This window comes from Crinia signifera, chromosome 2 (genome assembly GCF_055691185.1).
Source record: "Crinia signifera chromosome 2, ASM5569118v1, whole genome shotgun sequence".
NCBI classification, from domain to species: domain Eukaryota; kingdom Metazoa; phylum Chordata; class Amphibia; order Anura; family Myobatrachidae; genus Crinia; species Crinia signifera.
In genome coordinates, this window is record NC_139218.1 from 228,501,017 (window position 1) to 228,513,714 (window position 12,698).

The following is a 12,698-nucleotide window of genomic DNA, read 5'->3' on the forward strand; positions in this document are numbered from 1 at the left end:
GTTTTGGGGCCGTCCTCCCTCAAACAATCCATAGCATTATATTTTTGCTGATGATTGCATCTGGTATCGATATATTACCTTGCCTCGTACACAGTCTACTGATAATTGCTTAGCCGCGTGACACCGTCAATGTGTACAAATCTCAATCCGGCTCTAGGTGTTTTGGAAGTAAGCTTAATACCCAAGTCACATTTACAGTAAACTGACTGCCCACATACAGTGGATGAAACCATTTTGTGTGTCTAAATATTTTTTATCCTATCAAAGAACATCAAAGGAAGAGAGTGTAGGCAGGTTCATGGGATGTCATAACATCACGATAGTCCCTCAATGCTTCTCTGGAAATTATTTGGACCATGTGTCTTCATACTGTGGCCCTCCAGATGTTGTGAAACTACAAATCCCAGCATGCCTTGCCACAGTTTTGCTGTAAGGGAGTGTTAAAACTGTGGCAAGGCATGCTGGGATTTGTAGTTTCACAACATCTGGAGGGCCACAGTTTGAAGACCCAGGATTTGGACTGTCAGAATACTTTTATGGGGCCCATTGAGACCTGCTGGGCCCTAGGCAGGCACATAGGTTGTATTGTGGAAAATCCACCTCTGCTGCCCAACCTCTCTGCTGGTATCACTGATCCTGGAGACAGGCCTTCATCCAATAGACTTTGCAGTCTACTGGATTACGTACTTTTGACTTTGAATAAACACGAATATGCTACAGACTCTGGACTTTGTGTGTGGAGTTAATTTAAAAAGAGACTTATGGCTGATCTTTCATAATGATCATTTAGAATTTATCAATATGAAGACATAACACTTTTCTCATAAATCTGAGGGTGCAGGGTAACACCACAAAGCTCAGTGAATTAAAGTCATGTCAAGATTTGAACTCAAAATACAGACACCCGCTCCTGCTACAGCTGGTTATACTCATTACTTATAATGCACCGGAGTAAGGGGCACAGAACAATCAGCAAAGAAAATGAATGCCCAAGGATGTAGTCTCATTATACCTGTATAGTAAAACACCGACCAGTGTGTGGGAATAAATCTTCAGCACATTATTCAGTTTAGTTAATGGAGTCCTTGGGCTGTTATAATTGAATTGCATCCTAGGCGAGATGACTTTAGATTTCCCAGTACAATTTATCTTATATTTCATGTTACTTTAGCTTTCTGTATTTCTTAGATCATCAAACACTTAATTAAAATCAGGGCCATAAGGAGGCAAAGAGAATAGAAAAGAATTAATTAAAATCAAGCTCCTACCAATAGCTCGGGAGACAGACAGGCTTCCATTAACTCTCCAAGCTCCAAACCAGACCACACAGCCTCCCAAAGCCTCTATGCGATGTTTCTCATCCTATAAATGAAACCAGCACAAACATTATTTGCAGGCAGCACCTCTGTGTAACATTTATATACACAAATATGGGTACAGCCAAAATGGATTCAAACTAATGATATTTTGCAATGGCATATAACTGATTTGACCATGTACTTAATGCACCATTTTTACTCAACATGCCATGTGCAATACATACTGTATAGGAGCCTTCCTGCTCTGGGTAGTGCAGTTCCTATTTCCTGCCTCGAGTATCTCTCTCTCTCTTTCTCTCTCTTCTGGTGCATTTAGCACACTCTGGTCTGTACCTCAGCCCTGAGATATAGAACAGACTGTGCTAGGATCACAAGAACAGATGGTGATACCCCAAACAGCAAAGAGGAACTACACGTGTTGTGACAGGTGTAGGATGCTAGAATGATCACTAGACATGGAAGAAAAAACATGGAGCTTAGTGACACCCTTATTATACCTAAAGTCAGAAACATCCAGAGCTGAGAGAACTAGAATGATATGGGTTTGGTGACCATGTGAAAGAGAAGGCACCATGAAGGTTAGAGATTATAAGTGTCCTGCCAGAGCCTAAAGAATATGACATACAGTACTGCTTAACTTAGTTTCTGCATTGACATTTATAATAACAATATTTGAAACTTATCTGTAGAAATTCATTTGCATGTAAATGTCCAACATTTCTAATTGGTAAGTATAGATTTTTGCTGTAGGGCTCGATTTAATAACAATACTATCTGCTAGCGGTATATTTCGTGCATTAGTGCTGCATCTCATAGTGGTACTTTCTAACATGCCGCCAAAAAGTAGCATCACTCAGCTGCCCAGCAACATTCATAAGTGCCCCTGCTTAACCTCCAAAGGGAACCCCAGATGAATAATGCCAAATCACTGCAATATGGAATGTTAACTTTTGTAGGAATGTCGCTAATATTAATAAATAATTCACTAAGAAGCTGCCAATAATCGAGTATAAAAAGTCTGGAAATAGTTATGCATCCAGAACAGTTACTGTAGCATTACCATACATGCGGATGTGTCCATCATTACCTATACTTCTGGATAAAAATGTGCATGGCTTTGCATGAACCAGAAAGTATCATAAGATGTTAAGATAGTATTCAATAGAGTTCTATAGAATCAGTGGCACAGCTAGAAATCCCCCCCCCCCCCTGCCAAAAAAAAAATTCTTAGCTGTAATTCTAAGATATTACAGCTACAGTAAGTGATAAGTTGTTACAAGCTGGTATAGGATTGTATACAGTGGTGTAGCTACATATGCGGCAGACCCCGCGGCGGCTTGGGGAGAGCAGCGCTAGCGGGGTCTGTGGTGGGCGCCACTGGCTGAACTGACAGGCGACCCAGGCAGCAGGGAGCGCTGAGCTGGTCCCGCTCTGTGCATATCTAATGAGTGGAGACCCAGCACAGTGCTTATTTAATGAGCTGGGACCCAGCACAGTGCATATTTAATGAGCGGGTCCCGCTCATTACACATCCACGGGACGGAGACCCCTTACTTCAATATGCACTGCACTGGGTCCCTTCTCATTAGATATGTACAGGGCGGGACCAGCTCAGCACTCAATAATGCCTTGGTCGCCTGTCAGTTCAGCCAGTGGCGCCCACCACAGACCCCGCTGGCTCTGCTCCCCCCAAGCCGCCGCGGGGTCTGCCGCATATGTAGCTACACCACTGTATAGAATATTATACCAGCTTGTAACACATTATCACTTAGCTGTAATATCTTAGTACAAGATATTAGTTTTTTAATCCATTTTTACTAAAACTTGCTCTATTTTCATTTTACAGAAAACAAACAGTGTTCACAGACTAAGGGGGGTATGCAATGTTGGTCGTGCTCCCGCAGCCATCTCCCGACAGGGGAGATGGCTGCGGGGCCCTATTCAATGCTGTCTTCCCCGACAGCATTGAACAGGGGTTCTCCACAGAACGAGCCCGACATCACAAGCTGTCGGGCTCGTTCTGCCGAGAAAAGCCGGAAATAGGCGAGTTCCCGGCCGGAGCTCGTCTATTTCCGTCCTCAACTCGCAGCCACGCCCCCTTATCGCCGCTCGGCGGCCGGGACATTGAATCCCGACTGCCGAGCTCCAGGCGAGAAAAACGAGAACAGGACAGGGCACGGCTGTCGCGCTAGCTCGACAGCCGTGCCCCTGACATTGAATACCCCCCTATGTAAAAGTGGAGTAAGCAGCTGTGTCAGCCTCACCTCTCTGTCTGGCTTATGTGGTTTCATTAGTTCCACAGCTTGTCCCTTCCGTACTAGCATAACCTGCGAGTCTCCCAGCCAGGCCACGTGCAGCATGTTGCCACGGATAAACGTCACCACGCCAGTTGTGCCACATCGTAGGTTCTACACCACAAATGTACAAATAAAGGTATTTAGTTACAATGTATAGCATATCTATGCACTATACCACAGAAAGCATTTTGGTAATAAGAAATCCTGTATCACATAGCTCAAAATATTTAATGCAGTCCACACATATAAAAGAAAAATAAAGAAGATGTTTATCAATATGATTTGACCATCTGCAAAAATTTACATTCATTCAAGTTCATGGTTAAAAAATGGTGATGGGACAACTGATGAAAATCATTATGAACAGAAGCAATGATCCTCATATTGTATTATATTGGAAAATAACAGTAGTCAGTGTCTACCTGCTAAATAGCAATCTAAAGTCTGCAACAGTGGCATCTGCCCAGGAAACCTGCTCACTATTGCCCTGGTGGCACATGTTTTGAGTACCTCAACTGTTGTATAGATCTATATTAACTGGCAGTACCAGCACCTGTTCCTGGCTACTGGCAGAATTGCAGATGTTATGTAATGATATTGCAACATTACCTGTCAGTGGAGAGGAGCTGAGAGAGGTACAAGAAGTGCAATGGAATATGCTGCGCTATATAAGAAACTTTAAATAAACAAGAGGGGCCTAAGGTAAGCTAACTACTGGAGCGGGGAGGAATATAACACAGAATACACTGATGAGGAGAAAATGTATGGGCTGATTTGGATAAGTACATACACCTGATGATTGCTGTATATGTCCAATGATGGGGCATTTGTGCATGCACACAGGGAGTTGTGCTGAGTGAGGGATGTCTGAGCTATGGCATCAGTGAGTAAAAGCAAGTAAGGGAAATAACAGTAGGTGAGATATGGGTAGGGAAGTAATGCCTAGTGAGGCATACTGTATTACAATATGGGAGATATAGGTCAAGGACTGATGGCGAGTGAGGGATATTATAGTAGGAGATGGATGAGTCAGGGAGTGATGGAAATTACAGTATGTGGATCAGGGACTGATGGCATGTTTACAGACTGGGGCAAATGTATTCAACCTGGTGAAGAGAAAGTGGAAGGTGATAACACAGCAGCCAATTAACCCCTAACTGACATTTTTCAAACAGCTGATTGGCTGGTGTATTATCACATTCTACTTTATATCCACTTTATATCTTCACCAGGCTTAACACATCTGCCCCTATGTGAGATATGGGTCAGGGACCGATGGCAGGTGCAGGATATTACAGTAGGTAAGGTACCAAGCAGGAAGTGAGGGGAAGTACAATAGGTGAGTCATGGGGTAAGGGAGTGATGGCATGGGAGGGGTATTACATTAGGTGAGATATAGAACAGCAGGTGCAGTGTACTGGGGCCCCCAAGGACTAAGGGGCCCACTGCTGCCCCTATCACCCACAGTTTTTCGCTGTCACCCTCTGCCTCTCCCTATCACCCAGTGCCGTGTTGCATATTGTGAACTTGGGATAGGGCGGATGAGGGGGGCCCAAATTATATTTTGACACCGGGTCCCACCACCCACAAGTATCACCACTGTCAGGGAGTGATGGCAAGTGAGGTTTATTACAGTATGCGAGGTATGGGTCAGAGAGTGTTAGTGAGTGAGGCATATTACAGTAAGTGAGGCATAAGATAGTGATGCCAAGTGAGGGAAAATTATGTGTATGTGGGGTATGTGTCAGATAGCAATTAGTGAGGGATATTATAGTACTGTAGGTGAGGAATGGGATAAGGGAGTGATGGCAAGTGAGAGAAATAACACTAAATGAGGTATGGGTTAGAGTGCGATGGCAAGTGAGAGGCATTACAGTAGGTGAGGTACTATATGGAGTTAGTAACAGCTCTTAAGTTAAAAGTACAGTACAAGTAAGTAGATTACAAAAATATCATCTAAATATAGGCTTTATTTCTTAGATTTTTAGAAAAGCCAACAAATTTTATATCCTCAGATCAACAGGGAACTGTGGTTTAAAAAAAAGTATAGACATTTCTTTTAAACTATTATAAAATCCGACTGATGTGGACTGCCTTTTGATGAGAGTGAAAATGAATTTGTAATAGACATAGGATAAGGGTGTGCAGTTGTTTAATATTAAACAGGACACCCTTCTTCCTGGAGAGATTGCTTTGCATGCAGTCAGTGAGGTAGCAGACATCATCTTTCAGTGTATGAGCAGCTCAGTGCTGTTTTGTTTTGGTCCAATGTCACCTTAAGCCTCATGTCGCCGTGATAGATAGCACTATGACATACGCACATCTGCTCTAGTCTGAACAAATATTGCTCGTGCACAGAATCACCCCCCCCCCCCCTTCCCCTAAATCAACAGCTCTGCCAGTTCATTTTGCTTCAGTGCTTGGCAGCAAGAAATTATCAAGCTATTTAATTTGGTTCAAGTATTTGCTTACCTTCTGCACAGACCTATTGTATTTCTATGCATAGGTAAAACCAGGGGCGGATCCAGAAGTAAATGATAGGGGGGCACCATTATAGGGGACAGGATGGCATGAGGGGGTTAGTGGTGCCAAGGTGCACGTTCTCTGAGTGAGTGGAGAGAGACAGGAGAGAGAAGGAGAGCAGAGAGAGAGAGAGTTAGTGCAGAGGAAGAGAGAAAGGGGGGCAGAGGAGAGAGAGAGATAAGGGCAGGCAGAGGAGAGAGAGAGATAAGGGCAGGCAGAGGAGAGAGAGAGAAGGGCAGGCAGAGAAGAGAGAGGAAAAAGAGAAAAAGGAGAGGCAGAGAGAAAAATAAGGGAGAAGGGTAAGAAGAGAGAGGGGAGAGAAAGAAGGAGAGCGCAGAGAAAGAGAAGGGTAGGCAGAGAGAGAGAGAAGGAGAGGCAGAGAGAGAGGGGAGGAGGGGAAGAGAGGAGAGGGAGAAGGAGAGGCAGAGAGGGAAGGGGAGACAGAGAGAGAAAGGGAAGGGGGAGGCAGAGAGAATGAGAGAGAGAGAGAGAGAGAGAGGAAAGGGGAGGCAGAGTGAGAGAGGGGGAAGGAGGAGAGGCAGAGAGAGAGGGGAGGAGGAGGAGAGGCAGAGATAGAGAGAAGGGGAAGGGAGGCAAGGCAGAGAGAGAAAAAGGGAGGCAGAGAGAGAGGGAGGATAGGCAGAGAGAGATAGGGAAGAGGAGGCAGAGAGAGAAAGGAGAGATCAAAGAGAGAGAGAAAGAGAGTGGGGAGGAGAGAGTGTGGGGGAAAGGGAGAGGAGAGGGTTGAGCCAGGTATATGTCCCCCTCCACCCACGTGTGTTTTACTGAACACCACACCCTCCCCTTCTTCACTTTAAATATACAAGAGGTGTACCTAAGGCAGCAGGGGTTCTGATAGTCAGTGCCGGGCAGCAGCGGGTGCAGTGGAGGAGGATGAGTAGGCTGGTCCCCTGGAGGAGGCTGCGACGGCGGGACTCCTGGATGAGGCTGTGGAAGGAGCGCTGGGCCACAGCAGGTTACGTGGAGGGAGTACTGGGAAGCGTGGAGGAAGCACCGGGCCGCAGCGGGTTTCATGGAGAGAGCGCCGGCAGCAGGGGGGTCACATGGTCTGCTCCTCCTCTCTTCTTTTTTTTGTGCCGGGGCAGTCACTAGGGGCGAGATGTACTAAGCCTTGAAAAGTGATAAAATGGAGAGAGATAAACCACCAACCAATCAGTTTCTACCTGTCATTTTTCAAACACAGCCTGTGACATGGCAGTTAGCAGCTGATTAGCTGGTGGTTTATCACTCTCTATTTTATCACTTTTCAAGCTTAGAGCATCTGGCCCTAGATCATGACGTAAAGCCCCAGCAGCAGCATTAAGGGCGAGATGTATTAAAATACATCGCCGCCCTTCGCGCCCCCCCGCCGCGATGCCAGCGCATATGTACTAACATATGCGGCTGGCATCGCGGTGCCGTGACGGAGACCCCCGTATAAGGTCCCAAATGTCAGACTGCAGCACCTTGCCTGGCGCGTTTTGTTGCCCACAGGCAACTTTTTCAAAGGTTGCCTGTGGGCAACGAAGGTACCTTTGAAAAAGTTGCTTGTGGGCAACGAAACGCGTCAGCCAAGGTGCTACAGTCTGACATTTGGGACCTTATACAGAAACAAGTTCTCACTTGGACCAACTCTCCGTCATCTCCCCCATATTGAGGTTATTCCTCCTGGGACATTTACTGGACACCGCAAGGGACACCACCACCTGCTATTCACCGGAGCTCCTTATTTAAGGACTGAGACCTTATTTCATCAACCAGGATCCAACTTCTTTCTCCGGACAGGTTTATGGACACCCGCCATTCCAGCTGTTCCCAAAACCCTCTGGGAGACCATATCCCCTTTCCATCTGGAGAGTAATCTCAGGAACAAGTGAGACACTGTATATTGTTATGTTTATATCTGTACCCCAATTTATGTTATTCCAATCAGGCTGTACACCTCGATTTTATGCAATTGCTTTTAGTACTTACTGTAATTGAATTTTTTAGTGAAAATAAATTGTAATACCCAATTGGTCATATATTCTTATAATTTAGTGCTCCACCATCCCCTGTGTATTTGTGTTTCTGTTTTTTGGGGGCTGACCTCCCCACGGTGTGAGCAGCTTGCCTAACCACTCATCTAGAAGCGCTTGTACATATTACTCCACTCAGGTGGTCTAATATACACTTGTCTTTTACACCTTGAATTATAGCAGTGGGAACAGACGCTGATAGCGGATGTGTCAGTCCTTGTACATTAAATGCATAAATGTACACAGTGATGAACTTTGTATCACATTTGCTTAATGTTACAGATGGACAACACAACACACAGACAGACAGACAGAGCTATGGGCAATTGTGAATCAGACCTACATTGCCTAATCAATCCTCAAAATAATACCAGTTTTAGTTTGTTGTAAAAGTGATTTTTTTTTTTTTAAATTTACTTATTTATCTAATTATTTTAGGATCATTGGCAGAAACTTGTACCATTTATAATAAATCCTGTGTGACATTTTAAATGTTATGCCTTTCATTGGTACGACCTCATCTAGAGTACTGTGCTCAGTTCTGGAGGCCATATCTCCAGAAGGATACAAATACATTAGAGACAGTACAAAGAAGGGCAACGAAAATGGTGCATGGCCTACATCACAAAACGTACCAGGAAACACTAAAATATCTTAATATGTATACTTTGGAGCAGAGAAGGGAAAGGGGGGACATGATAGAAACTTTCAAATATACAAAAATATATCAAGGGCTTTAACAAGGTACAGGTGGGAGACATTCTTCACAGGAAGAGGAGCAGCAGAACACGAGGACATGCACAAACTAGACGGAGGAAGATTCAGGGGAAATGTGAGGAAGAATTACTTCACAGAAAGAGTAGTAGATAAGTGGAATCAGAGGTGGTAGAGGCAAATACAGTAGAGCAAGTTAAACATGCTTGGGATAGGCATATTGATATCCTTACAAAAAAATAAAGATCAAATATGGTTTGAGGTAACATGTTTAAAAAAGGGGCAGACTAGATGGGCCAAGTGGTTCTTATCTGCCGTCAAATTCTATGTTTCACCATCTGTAGCTTGTAATCACCTGCACTGATCAGCAACAGATGAGAGGAAAGAGACTTAACTGGAGTTATACTGTATGCCTCATGTGCAGGAGAAGGATGGGCAATCTATGGGGGCACAGAATTTCCAGGAAAGTTGGCTTTGCCTTGTAAATGATGGCTGCTTTAAAAATATGCAGTGGCGGCTCCTACCTTATAATAGGAGGGGTGCTGCCACTGGCCAGCAACCACCAGCAACCGCTGATCCCTAGCGTCGCTGTTCCTAGGCGATCCCCAGCGCTGATGTTCCTGGGCAGCCCCTTTATCTGCTGCAGTCCCAGCGCTTGGATGATGAAAGGCACTGCCACATGCGCAGTACTGATCTCTGTACGGTACATGCGCTGGCCCCTAAACTCTATGGGCAGTTTCGGCGGCAGCCCATAGAAGTTAAATCCCGGTCCTGGTGCCTGTACAATACAAACCGGCGCATGCACAGTACCAAACTAGATATTGCGCATGTGCCTGCCCCTGGTTCTATGGGCTGCTGCGGCTACTGCCCATAGAAGCCAAATAGGCAGCACTGGAGGGAGGGAAAACCTCCTAATGGGACTGCCTTGGGTGACTGGCAGGTTGGACTTCCAATAGGAAGTCACTGCCAGTCACAGTGAAGCCAGTGCAGTCTCACAGACTGCATCTGGCTTCACTACAGTGGCGGATTTTACCTGGGGGGGGGCTGCAGCCCTGCAGCAGGGCCGTCTTTTCATATGGGCTTAATGGGCACTTGCCCATGTGTATAAGGGGCCTATGCTGATAGCTGAGGATCACCTTTTTCCAGGGAAACCAAAATTTTGAAAATCGGCCCTGGGGAACTGGAGATATCCAACTTCAAAGCAGCAGTCCACATCTGACCTGTTAATTGCAATTCCCAGTCATATTTCTCAGATTTTCTCTGACTGTTTTTCTGAATTCCAAAAGCGGGGACTCTCCCCTTTCTGCCGACACTAGCGCCTGGTCTCCTTTCTTGCCCAGAACCAGAGATATCAGCCTTCCTGCAGCCGGTCCCTGCTCCAGCACCAAACGTCTAGTGTACAGTTTTATATTTTTGTCAATGGATTGCTCTGGCTCCTGATCTCTGACCCCCAAGTCCCCAGCACCTCCTGAAAGTTGGGACTCTAGGTTTTTATACTATTGAAGGCTAAGAAATCTATTTCCAGATAATGGCGATATCTGCAGTCAAACAAGCTGCACTTCCACCGGAAAATGACGAATATTAAGCCCACTCCATTATCCAACCCTCCCCTGCGTATAAAACACCCCCTACCTCCCTGGAAGTCATTTACAAGGGACCCTTCATTCAGCTCAGTGCCCCCTTCCACACATTAGTGTTCTCCCTCCCACCACCTGTGCAGTAAAGGAGTAATTAGCAGAAGTTACTGCTCCAGGTCCTACATGTTGAATGGAAGATAGAGCACCCCCTGCCACCCGTGGGACTTCAGAGCTGCTGCCGGTAGCACCCCCCAACCCACCCCTAGGAGGGGAGAATGGGTAAGAGCCCCAGTGCATTGCTTTGCCCAGGGGCCCACACTGCTGTTAAGACGGCCCTGCCCCACACTCTAAAGGCCCATACGCAATGGGCGACTTTGAGCTGAAAGTCGCTCAAAACAAGAGGTTTGAGCAGCTTTCAGCTCAAAGCCACCAGTGGGTATGGGCCTTTAAGTGCATCAAGGACTTGGAACTTAATGCCAGAATATCAAATAAATGAATGAGAATTGGAAAATGGATTATTTTACCTCTAGTTGGCACACTGTTAGCTGTGAATAACTGCATGGAATTATGGATTATAACTATCTATAAATAATAGCAAATAGCCTAAATAAATAAGATTATTATTATTCACTTCTCTCAATAACTGTTAATATAATAACATATAAATAAATGCAAATCATGTACAGTATATCAGTGTGATTTACAATGAAATCATACTAAGAAAAATCTGTGTGACATCGGAGTGAAAAAGTGACTAAGAAAAATCTGTGTGAAATCTGTGTGACACTGTCGGCCACACTGACTTTTATTGTGGGCCATCATTCGATGGTGGCCCACAATGAAAGTCAGTGTGGCCGACAGTCTGAACTGGCTTTTATTTCCTTCGGTGTCCGCTGAAGAGGGAGCGGGTGCTGACGTCTCATCAGGATGCCCATAGGAAGCAAGTAGCAGGTGAACAGATGCTGTGCTCTGCATCTATTCACAGTGTAGGGGAAGCCTGACCTCCACAGTAATGGGAATGCCACAAAGCCCCCACCCCTTCATCTCAGACTCCACCCCATTTACGGTCACACACACACACACACACACACACACACACACACACACACACACACAGGGTTCCACTCCACTGTCTACCACAACGTTGGGAGGTTATGGATTGATTGATTAATACAAAGTTGCAGATGAGGCACAACAAAACAGCAAACGATCTCCGATGTCACACAACTACTGTAGATCAGTGTAAGCTACAGCAGCAATGCATTTCATTGCTTCTATGTGTATAAATGATGACAATAAGGTGCCTATTTGTAAGCATGAAAGATACTCAGAATGCTGAGTGTAGCAATTTGGTGTGACTGATGCAACAGTATTAAAGGACGGTATACCCTGTGGTAACCTGCCAGGAGATGTCACACAACCAGGCAGGTACTATATATATCATAACACGCCTGTGTCATATACTGAAATTACAATGACTTTTTGATGTACATGGGTAAATAAATAGGTATGTCCCCTAGGTAGATCAGGAAACACCCCTTGGCATGGCATGAGGCAGACTTGGTCGCACATTGTAATGTTCCTGAAATTTGTTTTGGTACTTGTTTCCTAGCATGGTGCCCACTAAGCTAATTGCTTAGTGGGCTATTCTGTGTAGTGAAATTGCATCGCATCGCATGGGCCATTTTAGTGCCGTGCGATGCAATGCGATTTTTTAATGTAATTTATTCACTGCACTACAATAATATGATTGTATGACATACCAACATGTTTTAGGCACCCCCCCCCCCCCCCCCCCACTATCCACACCACCCCGCGAGGGGTGGCGGAACACGTCCTCCGATGTTTTCTTCATACCTCCACTATCCACGTCGGCGTGGAGTTGATTTTATATAGTGTGGCGAGCGCAGCGAGCCCACAAACCTGAAGCGTGGGGTGTGCAGTGAGCCCCGAGAGGGGACATGTCATACAATCATATTATTGTACAGCAGTGAATAAATGACATTAAAAAATCGCATCACATCGCACGGCACTAAAATGGCCCATGCGATGCGATTTCACTACGATAGCGTACGTAGAAAATCTGGGCGCCGTGCTAGGAAACAAGTACCTTTGTTTTTAAACAAGGCAAGTACTAAATAGGTTTCGGTACTCTTTACCTAGCACGGCGCCCATCGCGGGCATTGAATGCACTAAAAAATCGGGTGCGATGCGACCGACGCGATGCCCGCGATTTCCCATAGGGAACAA

General features: G+C 45.4%; 1 protein-coding gene across 1 annotated transcript in view; it reads right to left on the reverse strand.

The window, feature by feature from the left end:
• The window catches only part of PPM1E (protein phosphatase, Mg2+/Mn2+ dependent 1E), a 273,332-nt gene that overhangs the window by 19,039 nt on the left and 241,595 nt on the right, over positions 1 to 12,698 (reverse strand). Inside the window, exons 5-6 of the mRNA XM_083173966.1 lie at positions 3,584 to 3,727; positions 1,269 to 1,362 (exon numbers count right to left, since the gene is read on the reverse strand). Coding sequence (XP_083030092.1) covers positions 1,269 to 1,362; positions 3,584 to 3,727 — 238 coding nt within the window. The remainder of the gene's footprint in view (positions 1 to 1,268; positions 1,363 to 3,583; positions 3,728 to 12,698) is intronic.